The sequence below is a fragment of the Platichthys flesus genome, chromosome 18 (assembly GCF_949316205.1).
Source record: "Platichthys flesus chromosome 18, fPlaFle2.1, whole genome shotgun sequence".
Taxonomy (NCBI): domain Eukaryota; kingdom Metazoa; phylum Chordata; class Actinopteri; order Pleuronectiformes; family Pleuronectidae; genus Platichthys; species Platichthys flesus.
Window position 1 is genome coordinate 17984185 of NC_084962.1, and position 19469 is coordinate 18003653.

General features: G+C 40.9%; 3 protein-coding genes and 1 long non-coding RNA gene across 4 annotated transcripts; 3 read left to right on the forward strand and 1 right to left on the reverse strand.

Annotated features, from left to right (window-relative positions):
* Positions 1 to 106: 106 nt before the first annotated feature.
* LOC133973948 (adhesion G-protein coupled receptor G2-like) lies at positions 107 to 3467 on the forward strand. The gene is made up of 6 exons (XM_062412018.1): positions 107 to 112; positions 397 to 518; positions 1361 to 1629; positions 1733 to 1826; positions 1909 to 2192; positions 3015 to 3467. The coding sequence occupies exons 1-6, from the start codon at positions 107 to 109 to the stop codon at positions 3167 to 3169; spliced, it is 930 nt and encodes a 309-aa protein (XP_062268002.1). The 3' UTR covers positions 3170 to 3467.
* Positions 3468 to 3527: 60 nt separating this feature from the next.
* Positions 3528 to 5829, reverse strand: knstrn (kinetochore localized astrin (SPAG5) binding protein). Its single transcript, XM_062410751.1, has 9 exons — positions 5703 to 5829; positions 5395 to 5423; positions 5186 to 5303; positions 4760 to 4789; positions 4579 to 4678; positions 4379 to 4493; positions 4236 to 4297; positions 3879 to 3953; positions 3528 to 3765 (listed from the first exon to the last, which is right to left on the reverse strand). The coding sequence occupies exons 2-9, from the start codon at positions 5414 to 5416 to the stop codon at positions 3637 to 3639; spliced, it is 651 nt and encodes a 216-aa protein (XP_062266735.1). The 5' UTR covers positions 5417 to 5423; positions 5703 to 5829; the 3' UTR covers positions 3528 to 3636.
* A 942-nt stretch (positions 5830 to 6771) lies between these two features.
* LOC133973281 (uncharacterized) lies at positions 6772 to 7382 on the forward strand. The gene is made up of 4 exons (XR_009924547.1): positions 6772 to 6808; positions 6989 to 7028; positions 7129 to 7188; positions 7299 to 7382. It is a non-coding gene; the product is annotated as an uncharacterized LOC133973281 (long non-coding RNA).
* A 353-nt stretch (positions 7383 to 7735) lies between these two features.
* On the forward strand, positions 7736 to 18891 carry knl1 (kinetochore scaffold 1). Its single transcript, XM_062412019.1, has 27 exons — positions 7736 to 7757; positions 7857 to 7906; positions 8030 to 8687; positions 8830 to 8882; positions 9032 to 10241; positions 10374 to 10426; positions 11021 to 11642; positions 11775 to 11827; positions 12411 to 13014; positions 13255 to 13307; positions 13446 to 14867; positions 15096 to 15228; positions 15327 to 15385; positions 15476 to 15574; positions 15662 to 15777; positions 15933 to 16023; positions 16186 to 16302; positions 16390 to 16477; positions 16635 to 16697; positions 16784 to 16823; positions 16919 to 17023; positions 17154 to 17254; positions 17507 to 17572; positions 17746 to 17855; positions 17955 to 18076; positions 18210 to 18335; positions 18412 to 18891. Exons 3-27 carry the CDS (start codon positions 8072 to 8074, stop codon positions 18506 to 18508), a joined length of 6219 nt encoding a protein of 2072 aa, XP_062268003.1. The 5' UTR covers positions 7736 to 7757; positions 7857 to 7906; positions 8030 to 8071; the 3' UTR covers positions 18509 to 18891.
* The last annotated feature ends 578 nt before the right edge of the window (positions 18892 to 19469 follow it).

The following is a 19469-nucleotide window of genomic DNA, read 5'->3' on the forward strand; positions in this document are numbered from 1 at the left end:
GAGGATAATGCTGAAGTCTTTTATATTCATCCAAATACGTTGATGAATCCTCCAGTTTCTGCTCTGCACTGTTCACATGCAGGCAAGCTACCAAACTGGACCACTGATGGATGTGAGACGCAGCAGAATGGAACCAACATCACATGCCAGTGTACACATTTGACGTTTTTCGCCATCTTGTTGGTTTGTTTAACTTCTTTTTTAATATTTAATACCAAACTTCCCCCCTTTGATTCCCTTTCCTGGTGTGATGGATGATCCTTCTGCACGGCCTTCTTTTCATTACTTTATCAGCTCAGTATTCCCCTACATTATGAAATTAAATCCTAAAATCCATTTTGATCATCAATCCCAAAAGGTCTCAAAACCGTTTTTCCCTGTTTTGTTCCTGTGCAGGCTCCCCCGAATGAAACCATCTCTAGTGCTGATCTGAAAAAACTCACCACCATCACCAAAATCGGCTGCGGCTTGTCCATGTTCTTCCTCTGCATCGTCCTCTTCATGCACTTTCTTATAAGGTAACAATGATGGAACTGTCCGGAACTTTTATTGACATTTTGGTTCCTGCAACGTGCTTCACATCAGATTTATCATTAATCATTTCAGAGTAAAAATAATTAAGCTGGCCTTGAGCATCTGTAACAACAAATACATGTATATAGATGTAAATCATGAAACAACAACTTGTCCCACTGACGTTAATGTGGTGAGCATTGATGTAAATAAGTAAATAACAGAAGTAACGCCTCCTTATTTACATCAATGTGGTAGCTTGTGTCAAAATAGCCACAGCAGGGAAATGAGACTGCTGAGTAGCTTCATTGTTATAAAGTAAAAATGTCACAGGAATATTTTAGTTAGGATTATATAATATTTAAATTAAGATTACTTACATGGGTCCAGTTTTGAATAGAGCCAGCATTATTTGAGTAACTCAATCGCCAGTCAGCTGTCAGTCATGATGTTTCACGCCATGTTTTACAGCATCAAACAACAAATTTATCAGAAACATGAACACTTGAGATAAATGTATTTTTACTTTTTAGTTTGGCCCATGTCCCATCCACTAACATGGAGGGGGGAGGCCTTATTACACCCATACTGCGGCCTGTCAGCAGGGGGCGATCAAGACGCCCCCCTGGATTTACTCTTGAGCTTGTTCAACAAAGAGTCAATAACTGGAGGCAGAAATTATTTGGTGCTTTTATTAATTAAACTAAAACATGAGTTAATCAATTGAAAGTAATCGTTTCTGACCCCCTTCTTCTTGCTCTTGGCCAAAACTCAACACATGTGTTTCTATTTGCCAAACGAAAGGTTGTGAACTCTTAAGAAATCCCAGCGTCATCTCGTCCCACAGGAGGACCAAGGCCACCGACTCCACCAAGATCCTGATCCACCTGGTGTTAGCCCTGTGCCTGCTCGACCTCCTGTTCCTGCTCAACAGCACTGTGGCCGATATGAAGAACGCTGTGGGTTGTAAGGCCGTGGCGGCGCTCATGCATTACTCCATGTTGGCCACCTTCACCTGGTTTGCCGTGCAGGCCCTCCACCTCTGCCTGCAGCTGTACACCAAGGGCAACATTGTGATCAATCGTTACGTGCTCAAAGTCTGCCTCGCCAGCTGGAGTGAGTTCATAATAATAATATTTTTGGGGATTTATATAGTTCCCAAGGCAGCCTGTTGCGGTTCAGCCATGAACTTGTTTATTTTCCTCTCCTCCTTTTCCAGTTACACCCAGTGTGATCGTGGTGGTCTTGCTCATCTTGGGCAAATATGGTGAACAAGTCATCAAAACTGAAAACGCTTCAGAAAATGTGACCATGTGAGTCTAGCGAGTCGAACCATCCTGACGCCTGAGGATCATCTGTTTCCTTCTCTTTACTGACACGAGCTTCTGTTCCAAGGTGCTGGATCACTGATGGGAACGTCCACTACATTGTCAACATCGGCTACTATGCCATCGTCTTCGTCCTCACCTTCACCACCTTCACCGTCATGCTGTCATGGCTCTGTATTAACAAGAAAAACCAAAAGGACGACAAGGCGGTTAACAAAAACGAGATAAGCTTGATGAGCGTCATGGGCCTGTGCTGCATGATGGGTGTCACGTGGGGTTTTGCCTTCTTCGCCTACGGTGACCTCCGGATTCCCTCCTACTACATTTTCACCGTTCTCAATTCTTTTCAAGGTATCTGGGATCAGTTCGGATCTCGTAGAACTAACATCTGTCAATTTATCTCATAAGATTTATTAATTTAGGTTTTATACTCAATGCGTTCCAGCCAGATTTCCCCCCTCAGAAGTAAACAGAGATCAGAAAAGAGCTAAAGAAGGAATAAATGATAGAGCTACATTTTTTAGGTGACCAGAAAAATGACCCCAAATTAATACATGTGGTTTCAGAAGAATCAAATGCAGACATTTAATAACACATTTTGAATTGCACTCAGGTATGGAAGCCCATTTCCGCCACTGTGATGAAGAAAAAAATTGGCATCTCATAATTATGAAATAGTATCTCATTATTATGAGATAGTATCTTATAATAATGACTTAGAATCTAATTATTATGACTTAGTATCTTATAGTTATGAGATAGTATCTTATAGTTATGACTTACATCTCATAATTATGACTTAGCATCTCATTATTATGACTTAGTATCTTATAGTTATGAGATAGTATCTTATAGTTATGACTTACATCTCATAATTATGACTTAGCATCTCATTATTATGACTAAGTATCTCATACATATGATCCCAGCTTCACACGACGTCTCGGTTCATCTCATAATGAGATGCTAAGTCATAATAAGTAGCTTAGTCATAATTATAAGATACTATCTCATAACAATGAGATTCTAAGTCAAAATTATGAGATACCAATTTTCTTTTTCTTCATCACAGAGGTGGAAATGGGCTTCCATACTCCGGGGACGAATAAAGTTTTTTTGAATTGAACACCACTCCAAATTGCAGTTAATTGACCACGTGTGTTTGCCTTGTAGGTTTCTTCCTTTTCATCTACTACTACAAAAGCAGGAGCAGCACGCCGCCAAGGACCTGCGAGAGCGACAACTCAACAAGCGCCAGTCGAACCACCACCATCGGACCGGATCTGCTCGGACTCGACAACCCCTACATCAACACGCCAGGAAAGTAGAAACCAGACTGAGGACGACTGAGGTGTGAGGAAGTCTCCAGCTCCCAGAACGGACGTCGAGGTAGTTCAGAGAATGAACTGGAGAGTGTACGGATGTTAAAATGGGGTATTTCCTGACTTTAGTATATAGCTTTAATAGTGCATTTTTTATTATAAGCTCACGATCACAATAAGGTTTGGATTAGAAATAGGAAGGATTGTTTCAATTTAATCAAGAACTCTCAGACCCTTAAAATTATCATAAAAAAGCTTTGAACCGATGAATCGTTTAATTTATTTATAAATTTCCTGCTTTAACCAAACGAACACCAAGTGAGAAATCATACGTTCTGACTGAAATACGAAGAGGGAAGAGGAACATGAGGAAATCCTTTATTTATTTTAACATTAAAATTAAAACACAAATTAAACATTAATAAAACACATGAAGTTTCTCATACAAACTCAATTCAAATGGACATATAATATCACAGTAAGAGAGCCTCTGCTTCCAGGAGAGCGTTTTCCATCTCAGCAGCCTCCAGGGAGAAGTTCTCCCTCTCCTGCAGCATGTGTTCTCGTGCTTTAGTGAGGTCTGTCATCGTTGCTTGGATTTCCTGCAAGAGGCATGTTGAGGATGGCACATTTCAAAAATACACCGCACACATCACTAACATCATCATCTCCAACTAATTGATCGAGACAGAAAGGCGGAGGGACTTTGTCTCACCTCGAGCCGAGAACGTTGCTGAGACGCAGCTTCACTGAAAGTCTTTAATTCGCTCAGCAGGTCTGCGGAGACGCTCTGAAAAAGAGACGAGGGAAGATGAGTTGATTTTATTTTTATTTAACGACTGAAAGCCTTTGCATGTGTGAAATGCAAATATAGATTTATTTTACATTTACACTAAATAGGCAATGTCTTTCTTTGTCAGGACTTATGTAGGATTATGAATTTTGTGTGCATGATTAGAATTTCCTCTGTGTTGCAGGTTGTAGTTATTTGTGGGAGTTTGATTAAAATGTACTTTAATGATGAAACATGAAATATATATAAAACACTGCAGGTAAAAAAAACTTGTTCTACCATTGCTTCTTTCCGTTGATCTTCATTTTGTTGTGCAGCTTCTCCAACGCTTCCTCCTGAAACTAGACAATTTGTTTACGTCACTTTCTATCAGGCAACCTGGGCAAGATCACCTTTTGAAATTGGAAAGTAAACATATTCACCTGGGTCAATGTTAGCTGCGACAAGGAGAACGTGGCAGTTCTTCAGGTTTTTCTGTACATCTGTATTTTCCTTTTCCATGTCGCTAAACTGCAGCTCCAACACGGAGACTCTTTGCTGCAATATAACAAGGACGTAAACAAAGTGACATACTTTCATATAGAACCTCTTAAGGATTAAAATAAGTACTTTGTTTTCTTACCTGTGTCTCTGCGAGGTTTTTCTGCAGCTCCTCATTAACGGTCATCAAATGTTGATTTTGCTCCTTGAGCTCGGCCTCTTGCCCATAACGAGTGGAGACTCTATGGAAGGACGCAACATATTCAGTTGTAAAAATGAAGTCCACCTCATGGTCTGAATATGTAATATAGTCTGCGACTTACCCTTTGTGAACTTTAGGAACAAGGTTTTTCCTGAAAGACAAAAAGGGGGAAATAATGTGATTTAACAGCTATAAGGCAAACGTACGGACACAACATGATTCCAGACAGGGTTAGGGTTAGAGATGTTAGGGATAAACATGTTGGTAAAGGTTAAATGGATTATATCTGCTGTCTGATGATGTGTTCACTGCCTGCTGGGGGAAAGGAAATGTCTCAAGAGGTGGAGACAGTCTATCATCCCCCATGAACCAATCTGTGAACTGTATATGTATTGATAATCTCTCTCTTTATATGATTTAAATTTACTTTTATTATTTCAGTTGTATTTTCCACTCTTTTGCTTGTGTGAAGTTCTGTAAAATTGAGAAAAATAAACAAAAATAAAAACAAATCATACTTCTGAGTGCATTATAATACATTTCTTACCTCTGCGTGTTTTCTTTCTGAGGTCTGAGGACACCCTCGGACTTCGGGCCAGCGTTCGCTGCGTCTTTGGATTCTAACCTACGACCTGTTCTCTTCGTTTCTGCAGGAACCTGCAAACCTGGAAAAAACACACAATCATCTCTGTTTGACTTTTACCAAATTAAAAAAACACACACACATTGACTTGGCTTCTAAACGACTCTGCTCACCTCTGGGGATCTTTGTAGACATTGTTGACCTGTGATGACAAATAATTAAAGTTAAGTTAAAGTTTAGTTTAACCGACTCAGCTGACGTGTACGACTCAACCATATATATGTATTATAAGATTCAACATCTTAACCACGAGTTGTCAAACCTGACATACACGGATCATACAAATGGGCATTTTTTGAATGGAGTTTGGTTCAAAATGCTCAAATACGACACTAAGAAGGAAAACTAGCTGTAGTTGCGTTGGCCCAAGTGTAAGTGACGCGTTTCCGGCTGGTGAATAACGCTGATAAACGACACTTACCTTCAGATTTGACGTTGAATATGTAAAAGTTTGTCAACAACCAAAAACCATGAGCGGCAGCAAATTTTTAAACACGTCCCGCCCTCTGCGGTCACTTCCGGCCCCCTTTCTGCGTCAGATCCGGTACACGTACAAGTACTGCACAAAATAAAGTTATACCCCGGTTGTTGTTTTTTGTGTCAACTCGTTGTTAAAACGTTGTAAACTATTTGTTTTTAATCATGTGGCTGCAGTAAACCCAAAAAGGCAGGAAGAAGAAGAAGAAGAACATGTGGACTACGTCAGTGGGCTGGGACGCTGCGTACTGCGCATGCGCGGAGGCGGTTAAATTCAAACCTGCAGACGTTAGCCCCGTCGCTCGTTGACGTTAGCTTCGGTTGGCAGGTTAGCTTCGGTTCGCAGGTTAGCCGAAGACTAGCGACATTTAAAGTGTTTTGGGTTCGTAAACAAGTCACAACAACAACAATAACAACATCAACAGCCGGAGGAACTAGCTCGTAGCTCCCGAGAGGTAAGAGCCGCAGTCGGTCTCCCGGTGTTGTGATTGCTTAGCTAGCGCGAAAGTTAGCGTCAACTGAAAAACTAAAAAAAAACGATTGATTTAGATTTGTGTTTGATACCAAACTTGGTTTTATTACGAAGTTATTAATATCCACGACGTGTTGAAAGGGTTCTGCTGGAACACAAATAACGTCTGTTGACTATTATTCATCCTTGTGTCGCTCGCTTCTATTGTTTTGTGCAAATGTGTGTTTTTAAAAGTTAAAACCGCCCCCGTATTTCACTGGTGTCATACATTCCCTGATCGATGTTGTTGTCCTTGTGTCTGTATGAAGTATGAATTTGACACTGACGGTCTGTTAACAAACCCAAGCCCCACAACAACAGAGCCTCACACTTTTCGACCTGTACTTGTGTCCTGGTGGCGTGATGTTGAGGTTGTAATGGCCGTAGGATTGAGTTTTCACTGTCACGATGGTGCCATGCAATGGATAATAATATAAACATCCCTGAAACCATATTAACTTTGCTTCAATCATGGGTTCAAACTTAATTTCCATGTGTTCACAGTGGAAGATGGAGCCCCAGGACTTTGCAAAGAAAGAGTAAGTATTTTAACATTATGACATCAGCTGACCGATATGTGCTTTTCTCCTGTTACCCAGAGGCCAGGCAGGATTAAGACTCTCTTATCATAGGGATGGATTCACTTTGCATATAATAATAATAATAATCCCCTCGAAAATATGAACACTTGAGCTTACTGGGTTTCATTGTTTGTGTAGCAGGGAAGGCAGTGGATTCTCCAAGCGGCGCATTTCCTCAGTGAGTACAACAAATCACAGTGTAGATGAATGTGTGTTCTTATCCTTTGTTTTTAAATAAATCTCAACCTGTGTGATCTACAATTTATTATTTTTATTAGATTTTAAAGGGACCACGAAAATCAGCAAGATTCCCGGATCCGGAGCAACAGGAAAATGTGGTAAATGGATCGTTTGATTGGAGATTTCAACCAAATAACCATTATATATGCTTTTTAAATATCTTTAAGGGTATTTAATATTTGATGTTATTTTTTTAACATTGATTAAGGTTGAAAGTGCCAAGCCGGTGGAAAAGAGGATTTCAAGAAGAGTCAGTTTTGCTCCTGCCAACGATGTTCTCCTGTTTTCAAAGTAAGACACCACTTGAGTCTTTTAAATATTCATATACAAATACTCTTATATTCCTAATCAATACTTTATCTTTACAGGGATGTGAAAAATCCTTCCCCTGCTCGAAGTCCTTTGCAAGAATTAATGACAGCAGGTATGTAATATATTTCTTTTATTTTTTCAGTACAACAATCTTTTTTTAATTGAAACATCTTTGTAATATTTGTCCTGTATTACTTTGCAGCAGGGGCGACTGCACAAAATAGGTAAGATGACTTTCATGCTTTACCCACTCAGCTGTATTTCAGATGATAATTTTAAATTTTTGACTAATATGTATTTTATCACACAAGGGTCCCGGTTGTTGTTGCTGAAGATGGGATTCCACAGACCAGAGGTAATGTTTCTTTTGTACTTAAGACAACTATTAGCTAATGCTTCTTTTTTCTTTGCAATTTAAAATGTCTGTTATTAAATTTAAAATCTCCCTTTTTAGTTCTGGAAACCCTCCTGAATGCTCCTCTACATGCCACTCAACAGGATAAGGTGAACTTGAAGTCACTTTCCAATGTTGTTTTGCTTTTACAATGCTTTACAAGCTGATTATGTGCAGAACAGATTGAATATTAAAAAAATGGTTCATGACTTAAATGTTATTAACGTCCCCAGGTCAGCTTCGACACAGTGGAAGGCTTTGGGGAGAAAACTGTGATGTTTTCCACAGATGATGCCTTCATGGACATGACCCACAGTCAAACGATGAACGTGTCCAGTTATGCAGATACCTCCCTCCACGTCTGTGATGCTTTACCCGCCGGTGGAGAGAAAAAGTGGATGTTCACTGCAGATGATGCATCCATGGATATGTCACTTCTCCCTGCCAGAAAGAAGGATTTAAGTGTGGAGAAGAGAGACATACCCTCATCAGTGTCAAGTTTGGATCACGGATTTGAAAACTTCCTGGCGAGTCTCTCCAAACCTGGTGGTCCCTCCTCTTTAGCCACTGTTGACACAAACATCTCCGTCGCTCAAGTGAAAACCCAAAAGGCTACTGTGGACAAAGAGAATCTGTTCCCAGCGTCTGTCTCAGCCGTGATGGAGAAGTCACTCAATAAACCCAGGAAGGCAGAGGAATCATCTTGTGGACCCAGCCCAGATGTTGATGTTAGCATGAACCTGACTGAGGTTCAAACGGGACGCATACTGTCAGTCGCAGTGGACGATAATCCATTTCAGTGTCTATTTCCCACACAAGACATGTACGCGCTCTCCGACGAAGGAGAATCCCAAATAGCGAAAGTGACGACGATCAAGTCTGAACCTAAAGGTATCAACGTTTCTATGAATTTAACAACTGACTCATTTAATATGTCTTAGAGCAGCCATCTTGCCATATCTGTCATTATTTTTCATTTTTATGTCTTATAAACCAATCTCTAAGATTGTTACATTTTTATTACCAAATTTAGATATGGCCTCCTCGAAGAATCCTGCTCGAAATGCTTCACAGCCAAGAAGGAAGGTGAGTTCAACCGAACCCTGTGACCATCAGCTTGTGTAGTATTTTAATATGAGTTGCAGTTTTCATGGATCAGTTTTTTTTCATGCCAGTTAAAACTTGAAAGCTACTTTTTTAGTGAGTATGTGGTAACAGGGATTCTTCTTCTTTAGGTCAACCTTAATGCCAGAGATGAAAACACAGATAAAACGATACGCTTCACTGCAGGTGATGAGTTCATGGACATGACTCAAAGTCACACCGTTAACATTGCCGGTGGTCCATTAGCTCCTCAGCCAGGGTCCGCAGATGGTTTGGAATCAGGATTTAAGAACTTCCTCACAGGTCTGTCGAAGCCAACTGTCCCCAGTGTTAATCCTGGGATTGAGATAGAGGCGCCCTTGACTGCAGCATCATCTCAAAAAAACATCAAAAGGGACAGATCCTTGTGTGAGTTAAAAACACCAATGCCTGATGCAAGCAAAGAAAATTGGTCTCTGAATCCAAGCCGGAGCTGCAGAGAATCCTCCATGGGGGTTGAGATCTGTCCGGATATTGACATGACCATGGAGATGACTGAAACTCAAACAGGCCGCATTTTAGAAGTCTCTGGTTCAAACGATCCGTTTCAGTTTCTTTTCCCATCACAAGACATCTATCCACACGGGGAAAATCTGAAGAAAGCAGAGATGACGTCAGGACAGAAGAACAGTGAAGCACTGGGGTCACTGAAACATGCTGGTCTTCACACCCAGGATGAGTTTGACCCTGAAGACGACCACAGAGAGAAGACGGTGAGGTTTTCTGCAGATGACGCCTGTATGGATGTGACACGAAGTCACACTGTCAACATCGGCACTGACTTCAGTCACAAACATTCAGGCTCTTTGTCTTCCAAAGATAAAACAATAAGATTCAATGTAAAAGACGCAGGTATGGACATGACCCAGTGCCTCACGGTGAATATTGCCAATAATTTAGGATCCGATTCAATTCTTCTTTCCGAGAAGAAACCAGAGAGTGAGAAACGTGGTCCCTTGAGAGACAGATCTTCATCAGCACAAGGTTTGGATCCAGAGTCAAATAGTTTCCTCACCAGTGTTGATCCTATGTTTGAAAGAAAGACGTCGTCAGCTGCACCTTTCTCTAACGTGAGAGACTCATCGGCTGGAGGCACAATCTGCCCAGAAGACGATGTTAGCATGGATATGGATATGACTGAGGCTCAAACAGGCCGGATTGTAGGACTTACACATACAGAGGATCCTCTTCAGGGTCCTTTCCCACCACAAGACATCTTCCTCCAAAGTGGTTATCTGAAGAAAGCCGAGATGACTTCAGGACGGAAGAGCAGTGGAGCACTGGGCTCATCCGGTCATACAGGTAAACCACCACCCTGCAGGTTTTTATGGCACAAAAGCTGTATTTGTGCCATAGTTCAGTTTATTTCTGAATGTTGAAATTATAGCTTTTGATTCCGTTTGTTAATTTGCTTTTTATTTATTTCCACATTAGGTATGGGAACCTCATGGAAGTCATCTTTAAAGACAAAGGAACAAAAACCTCAGGTGAGCCTAATTTGCGCTTCAGGTTTTATAAGCATGTGTGTTTATTTACAGCAAGTAAGCTGTACAATTCATTCTGCAAACTGTATGTCATATATAGTTGAACTATGGCACCGCCTGTTTTCATTGGACTGTTTGTTTGGCCTGTGGTAATGCCAGATGCAGCTTTCTTTCTGAAAATGCAAAAGTGATCTCCAGTAGTTGAGAAACAGGAAGTAAAGACCTGCGGGAAAATCGTGTGGTGCTGCTTCTGCACAAAGAGCTGGTTCACCTGTTTATTCAAGGTTCAGTGAAGCTCTCGACTCAGAACGCAGAACCCCAAACTGGAGAATCTGGTTTTACTAACTATTGATGTAAACATCCTGTTGTCGTGACAGACAACGTCACTGACATTGAGTCCCTGTCACCTGTTTATTCCAAGTTTTCAGAGTCTTATAGCTTTATTTGAATTGAACTTTATTTTTACACAATGTATTGAATCAACTCTCCTAGAGAAATACATTTGGTGAATGCTGCAGGATCCCAGTGATTGAATTGTTTTTATTTATTTTTTCAATATATACTTCCACTGATTATTCTTTTCTTCTTCACACCCAGGATGAGTTTGACCCTGAAGACGACCACAGAGAGAAGACGGTGAGGTTTTCTGCAGATGACGCCTGTATGGATGTGACACGAAGTCACACTGTCAACATCGGCACTGACTTCAGTCACAAACATTCAGGCTCTTTGTCTTCCAAAGATAAAACAATAAGATTCAATGTAAAAGACGCAGGTATGGACATGACCCAGTGCCTCACAGTGAATATTGCCAATAATTTAGGATCCGATTCAATTCTTCTTTCCGAGAGGAAACCAGAGTTTGAGAAACGTGGTCCCCTGAGAGACAGATCTTCATCAGCACAAGGTTTGGATCTAGAGTCAAATGTGTTTGAAAGAAAGACGTCGTCAGCTGCACCTTTCTCTAACGTGAGAGACTCATCAGCTGGAGGCACAATCTGCCCAGAAGACAATGTTAGCATGGATATGGATATGACTGAGGCTCAAACAGGCCGGATTGTAGGACTTACACATACAGAGGATCCTCTTCAGGGTCCTTTCCCACCACAAGACATCTTCCCACCACAAGACATCTTCCCCCAAAGTGGTTATCTGAAGAAAGCCGAAATAACTTCAGGACGGAAGAGCAGTGGAGCATTGGGCTCATCCGGTCGTACAGGTAAACCACCACCCTGCAGGTTTTTATGGCACAAAAGCTGTATTTGTGCCATAGTTCAGTTTATTTCTGAATGTTGAAATTATAGCTTTTGATTCCGTTTGTTAATTTGCTTTTTATTTATTTCCACATTAGGTATGGGAACCTCATGGAAGTCATCTTTAAAGACAAAGGAACAAAAACCTCAGGTGAGCCTAATTTGCGCTTCAGGTTTTATAAGCATGTGTGTTTATTTACAGCAAGTAAGCTGTACAATTCATTCTGCAAACTGTATGTCATATATAGTTGAACTATGGCACCGCCTGTTTTCATTGGACTGTTTGTTTGGCCTGTGGTAATGCCAGATGCAGCTTTCTTTCTGAAAATGCAAAAGTGATCTCCAGTAGTTGAGAAACAGGAAGTAAAGACCTGCGGGAAAATCGTGTGGTGCTGCTTCTGCACAAAGAGCTGGTTCACCTGTTTATTCAAGGTTCAGTGAAGCTCTCGACTCAGAACGCAGAACCCCAAACTGGAGAATCTGATTTTACTAACTATTGATGTAAACATCCTGTTGTCGTGACGGACATTGAGTCCCTGTCACCTGTTTATAATAAGTTTTCAGAGTCTTATAGCTTTATTTGAATTGAACTATATTTTTACACAATGTATTGAATCAAATCTCCTAGAGAAATACATTTGGTGAATGCTGCAGAATCCCTGAGATTGAATTATTTTTTATTTATTTATTCACTATCCACTTCTACTGATTATTCTTTTCTTCTTCACACCCAGGATGAGTTTGACCCTGAAGACGACCACAGAGAGAAGACGGTGAGGTTTTCTGCAGATGACGCCTGTATGGATGTGACACGAAGTCACACTGTCAACATCGGCACTGACTTCAGTCACAAACATTCAGGCTCTTTGTCTTCCAAAGATAAAACAATAAGATTCAATGTAAAAGACGCAGGTATGGACATGACCCAGTGCCTCACAGTGAATATTGCCAATAATTTAGGATCCGATTCAATTCTTCTCTCTGAGAAGAAACCAGAGAGTGAGAAACGTGGTCCCTTGAGAGACAGATCTTCATCAGCACAAGGTTTGGATCTAGAGTCAAATGTGTTTGAAAGAAAGACGTCGTCAGCTGCACCTTTCTCTAACGTGAGAGACTCATCAGTTGGAGGCACAATCTGCCCAGAAGACGATGTTAGCATGGATATGGATATGACTGAGGCTCAAACAGGCCGGATTGTAGGACTTACACATACAGAGGATCCTCTTCAGGGTCCTTTCCCACCACAAGACATCTTCCTCCAAAGTGGTTATCTGAAGAAAGCCGAGATGACTTCAGGACGGAAGAGCAGTGGAGCACTGGGCTCATCCGGTCGTACAGGTAAACAACAGATCTTTTAATAAATCACACTTTTGGGACCATAATAATAATAATCCTAATTTATATCGTACTTTTCAAATCCCAGTGCTTCACAATAAGCAAGACGACCGATCAAAATAAAAATAACAATGACCAAAACGCCCAGATATAATCACGAAAGGCTTTCTGGTAGAAGTCCAGTTTTCAATGTTGTTTCTCGAATCACTTTAATAATGTATAATTTTCCTTTGTCACGTTTAGGTGTAGATAAATCTTCGAGGACCTCTTTCAAGGCAACGATGCGAAGATCTCAGGTGAGCTTAAACATTTTCTTAATTTCCTCTTGTTTAATTTTTTTAATCTACTGATGGAGAAAATGTTTTAATAAAAAAAGAATCATGGTGTTGGCCCAGAACTCCATAAATATTGTATTTCATGTCTTACTCGCTCAGGTCAAGTTTGATGCTGAGGACGACTGCAGAGGGGAATCTGTGAGGTTGTCTCCAGATGATGCAGATACAAATGTGACCGACTGCCTCGATGTAAATGTTGTCACCACAACAGCATTACACTCAGTTCTTCCACACCAGGAAACAAACATCACAGAAGCCCACAGAGACGCGGATTTACATCTCATTGGGAAGAAGAGAGGCAGGTCTTTGTCCACACGCAGTCTGGATCCAGGATTTAAAAACTCCCTCTCTAGGATGAGTTGCCCGTGGGTTAGTCCTGTGAAAGTAGTGACTCCTACTGGACAGCGCCCTCCAGAGGCTGCCGATGCAAATGACCAGCTTCAAATACAGAATCCTGGTGTTGATACTACAAATGATGCCCTGGAGAAGTCACAAAACAAAACCATGACAGACTTCACAGAACTTGACCAGAGCATGGAAATGACTGCAGCTCAAACCGGCCGCATTTTTGGACAAAGCTGCACAGATGAACTCCCTCAATGTTTGACTTCATCACAAGACTCAGACCTCAAGTTTGAGCTTTCGAAGCAAACGGAGGCAAAGTCACGACAGAGCGATAAAGCTGTGGAAATCTCAAACCTGACAGAATCTGCTGACTCATTTGAAATCGTGACCAGGAAAGAACACGAACCACAAAATGAAACCACTTCATCACAAAAGACGGACGATGGAAGTTCCCTCGGTGCCGTTGACCAAGACTTGGATACGTTTGGTTCGCGGAAGTCGAGGCGGATTAGTTTAGCCGATATCCATTCAAAGGTCAAGCGATTGAGTCACATGATAAACACGGCTCCCGTCGTGGAAAGCTGCACGGAAACTTTGCCTCATTTTGACGACGACTCGGACAAAACCAAACCCCCGCCCGCAGTGGAGCCTGAACTCGACATGAGTTTGGAGAGCAAAGAAGAAGAAACACAAAATCAGTATCTTACCCGAGGAGGAGAATCCCCAGCTGCTGCCACTCCGTTCAACTTGAAGACTAAACAGCTGATGTCGAGACTGTCGATGGGAGGGTTCAAAGCCAAGCTCCCTCAATTAAGCAAACCCAGTGATCCGAAGGTGCTGACTTGGGCAGGAGAGCACATGAAGACCATGACTGTTAACGTCACCAATCGACTGAGTAACGTTGACCACGATGTGAGCGATATATTCGACGAACAGCTCGACAGCTCAGGGGATCTGTCGGATACTCTGAAACCGAAAAGTCCCGAAGAAATCCCTGAAAACATGAGTCATCAGCAGGAGGCCGACGAGGAGCTTCTAGAGGAAGACGTGTTTGAGGAGGACTTCATCAGTGCGGTCCAAGGGAAGAAGAGACCTTTGCCAAATGATGAGAACAATATGGAGGATGAGAAGAGGATGAAAGCCTCCATCGAGGAGGCCGATGACATCTATGATATGGTGAGTCACATTGGTATATTACTGTAAATTCTCAAATATGGTTGGAGCGTTTTAAACAACTTAAACACACTTTTATCATCATTCTCAAATAGCCTCAAATATCCTTTTACAAATAAATAGTAATGTGCGATTCGCCCTCTGTCATACCCATCATGGTTTTTCTCCCTTTTTGATATGATTCATCTAATTTCACAATAAAAGCCTGTTTTTTTTGTTTGTTTATCTCAGGGATCCCAGTCTCATTCTGTGGAGTATGATGGAAACCTCACCTCGGCTCCAACCATGACGACACACACCACCGACTGCTCCAGCAGCATTAGCCACACAGCCAGCGGCCGCTGTGAAGCCACATTTGAGTCAAGTAAGTTTCACTCAGTTGGGATGAGGAGCTTCATTTCTGACATCATTGTTTTTCTTTTATACAATTATACATCTTTGTTTGAATTTTGTTTTTTCCAGCTTTTAAACATAGTATGTACGAGTCTCAGCTTGAAGATTACACAAGTGATGCACAAAAGGTACATTTCCAGTTTATTTAGTAACACATATCAGGAGAATCTTTTTCCTTGATGTCGGTAATTGAACTGTTTTTTATGTTTTAATAACAGAAATTGGCGGACGGCACCATTACAGTGTTGGAGTTCTTGAAACTCTTCAACATAGACTTTGTCATCCACAACTCTCGGCAAAGTGTCCTTCCTGGCAGAGTGGGTTCATCTTTAATTCATTATTTTAAACAAATCTTAAATGAACAGTTAAATGCAGTGATCTAACTTTGTATTTTGTTTTTGCAGATTCCGTCCGACACAGAACGCACAGAAATGGACGTACTGAGAGAACGACACATCTGTCGTCCTAAACAGACAGTGTATGAGACAGACGTCCTCAGCCTCACAGAGAAGGTGGAGGGGTACGTACTCGTCTGGCTGTTGAAATACTTTCATGACTGAGATTAAATCTGTTTATATGGTGCTTTTCTTGTTACTGTCTCAACTTCCTTCATTTGGAAACTCAAATATTAAGAATGAGGGTCTAAACGAGGACTGTTTTTTTGTTTGTCCACAGGTTGAAGGTTCGATTGCAGGACCTGGACAAACCTCTGAAGACGATGAATCAAGCTTTGTGGGACGAGATGAGAAATTCTTCAGAGAAAGAGGTTTTATTTGATAATTCAGTTTTTTGATATACTGCAATATTCATTTTCATGATTTCCCCATTAAGAACCAATTGCCATGTTATTGTATTTTCTTATTAAAAAGCTTTTCCCGTTTCGCTCTGTAAACGATTTGGTTCTAACCTTCACTGTTTGAATCCACAGCTCAAATCTTTTGGTTTGAAACTGAAAGAGAAAAACAGCTTCTTCCGAAAGACGAGCAAAGTTCTGGGGCATGAAATGAAGGAGCTCCTCTACTCAAATCTCGTGCAGGCAAATCTGGTGAGATTCTTCACACGGACATAGTGAGTGACAACATTGGAGCTTGTTATTACTGTGGATGGTAAATGTCCTTTTCAATGTTTTCAGGAGGAGCAGCAGAAGTTGAGAGGAACCATCGAACAAGCAGATGAAATGATAAAGAGTCTGGACGACTGTATTTGTGAAATGGAAGCAGGTATGTTAGTTCCTTATCCGTGTGGTTGTTATATAAATCATTCAGACCAACAAAAGCTTTATAACAACCCAGAGAACAAGTGAACGTGTTGCTACAGGACGGAGGTAGAGCAGAAGGTGAAACAGCAGCTGAACTCCTGACTTGTTTATTTCTTTAGAACTCGCTGCAGTTGAAGAAAAAGGCTTTGAAGGGAAACCAGGTCTGGGATCATGTCAGGAAGGTAAAGGACTCGTCTGATTCTCTCTTTTGGTTTGTTTTTTGCAATCTTACATCGGCCAGTTACTTATGTTGTGTTTCTTTGCTCAGAGATGAAGAAAGTCTCTGAAGCTTTGGCCGACAATGACCGGTGAGTTGAGAAATATTGACTATTGAATATCTTTCTTGAACGCTTGACTTGAATGTAGATTTGTTTCTTATTCGTTTTGTTTCTACCTGCGGCAGACAAGTGGCTGAACTGGAGTTGCTGAAGAAGCAGAATTCAAGTAAACTCAACAGGCTGCAAACTGACACGAGGAACCTGGAGAGCCACATCACCGCCATGCACCTGTAGGTTTCATCAGGGTTTCTTTAAATGCAGTCAATTGCGAGCCATTAAGCTAATTTCTGTCTTTGTTTTCTTCATTTCTACACAAATAAAGTTTGTGTTTAAACTTTGTTCTACAATCATTTGTTTCAGGGTCAACGAGTGGAAGCTTGGAGAGAAGCAGGAGAACTGCTCCATCTACACATTTCTCCATGAGACCATGCATCTGCAGCTGGTGTATGAAAAATCAGAAGGTGAATAAGTTCTTAATTGTTTTAAATTGTAGAGAAACTAGGGGAAAAAAATATACTAATTGATTATGTGTAAACTGAAAATTGTAATTATATCTACCCCGTAATCAATTTTGTCAGCATACGATTTGCCATTAAAACTATTGTTAACCATCTAAACTCTGCAGAACTTTACTTTGTAGATATGGTGTGAAATAGTTTTCCTGTAGAACAAATGATGATTTACAAATGTTTGTTTTTGTCTTGATTATGAAGGAACCGATGCTGATCATCAGACCGAGAGGAAAATATCTCACATCAACTTCAAACTTCAGCTTAACGGTGAGAAGATGTTCCTCGTGTTCACCTGTGTTGTGTATGTTTGATTATTTGAGAGAACATCTATCTGACTGCTATTAATCAAGTAGTTAGTTCTATTAGTAAATTAGCGATGGCACATTTAATTTCCTTAGACTCTTTCATTTACAGTTTTGTTCATTTTGTTTTCCCACTAGACGAGAAGTCCCGGTGCCACGCCCGCCTCGTCCACAAGCTGCTCTCTCACTACGTGGACAGTGAAGCATCCTGGGTAGACAAGTATCCAACGAGCAGACACGTGCCAACGGTTCGTACCAAAGGACAAAGATAAATAAGAACCAGTGTTTTTCTCCATCGAGGAAACAACAGTCTAGTTAGACTGAACCTTTGTGTTGGATTTCCGCAGCTGCTCCATGACGTCGGCCTGGTGGTGAGTCGCTGTCGTCTCCTGGGAGAAGAGCTGCGTCTGCTGAAGATGTGGGGGGGTCTACAACTGGATATTCTGGACATCAGCTGTGAGGACACTCGGTGAGACACTTAGGACCTGGTCTGCTTTCTCTAACTATCCTCATCATAATATTTAGAAAAACAAATGTATGTAAGATGTGTTTTTCCTTGGGCCTCTTTTGATTGGTGCTTGATGTTCTGTTTCCTCTTCTAGGGTTCACATTGTCTTCAGCAGCCTCAAGACACTTTCCAAGTTCAAGGTGGTCTTCTCCGTCGGTTTGATCGAGCAGCTCTGTGTCGTTCAAGTCGAGAGCTTCCACAACGTGATCGGAAGCACTGGGTAAGTACGACTCCGATGCTACGACTCGTGCTCTCGTAACGTGGAGGTGAACTAACTGATATTTGATGATTTGCAGGAGGCAACAGATCGAAGAGGTGGTGGCGTCGTTCATTCCGTCCAAGAACCTCCTGACGAAGATCATCAAAAAGATTCACGATCACCTTCTGTGTTGAGACCGGCAGCTGTGGTTGTTTTCCACCGGACGTCCTGTCGTCCTGAAGCAAACACGCCTGTTTAACGTTTCACTGTTTTACAACAAGTTATTACAGTTGGTTAGAAATACAGGAGGTTGTATATCTGTCACCTGTCGTATACATATGTAAATACTTTTCATGTTGTTTTGTTCTCACTGTAAATCAGTTTAATCTCTTTTCAAGATTCTCATTAAAAATTGTAATATGTCCTGTCCCATGTCTTTTTGTGTAGGGGGGGGGGGGTTACTCCACTTATCAATGTGTGTTTGTGTTTGTCACCTCAATCCTACAAAAATAACTGCAGCAAAAACATTGATCATGTGAATAATGATAAATAAAGTTTGTTTTTTATAATAGTAGAACCTGAAATTGTATTCAGTGTTTCCTTTCCTTGTTTAAAGCATTTCTTGCAAATTTAAAATTAAATTTCTGCTCTTGCTGTTCTGTTTTTAGACTTAAGGTGGTGCTATTGTCTCAGAAAATACACAATTCACTCCAACGCCCAAGTTCTCATCTCAGTGGAAACTCAATGTTCAGCTTTAAAAAAGCGAAGTAGCTGTTGAGTGATTGTTAATTTGAAGGACTTTAGAGGCTCTGAATACTTCAAATAAGTTTGTTAAGTTAACATAGAAAAATCATTCCAACCATTCAATTTGGTATCTATTAAATAATCATAGTAGTCACATAGAATAAAGTTTTTACGTGTTTCTAAACAGTAATCAACATTTATGTTTCATTATTTTGCATAAATATATAAACAGACATTCACATTGTTTTAGGTTAATCACTGTGTAATTTGTATGGTTTTTAACAAGGATTCATTGATTTTTCTCAAAACACAAGCGCCCTTGTGATCTTTGTTCAAGTAGGAGCTCAGTTCATTCCTCAGCTTGAGAGCTGCAGAGAAAACTCAGATTCAAACATCACGATTATGTTTCTT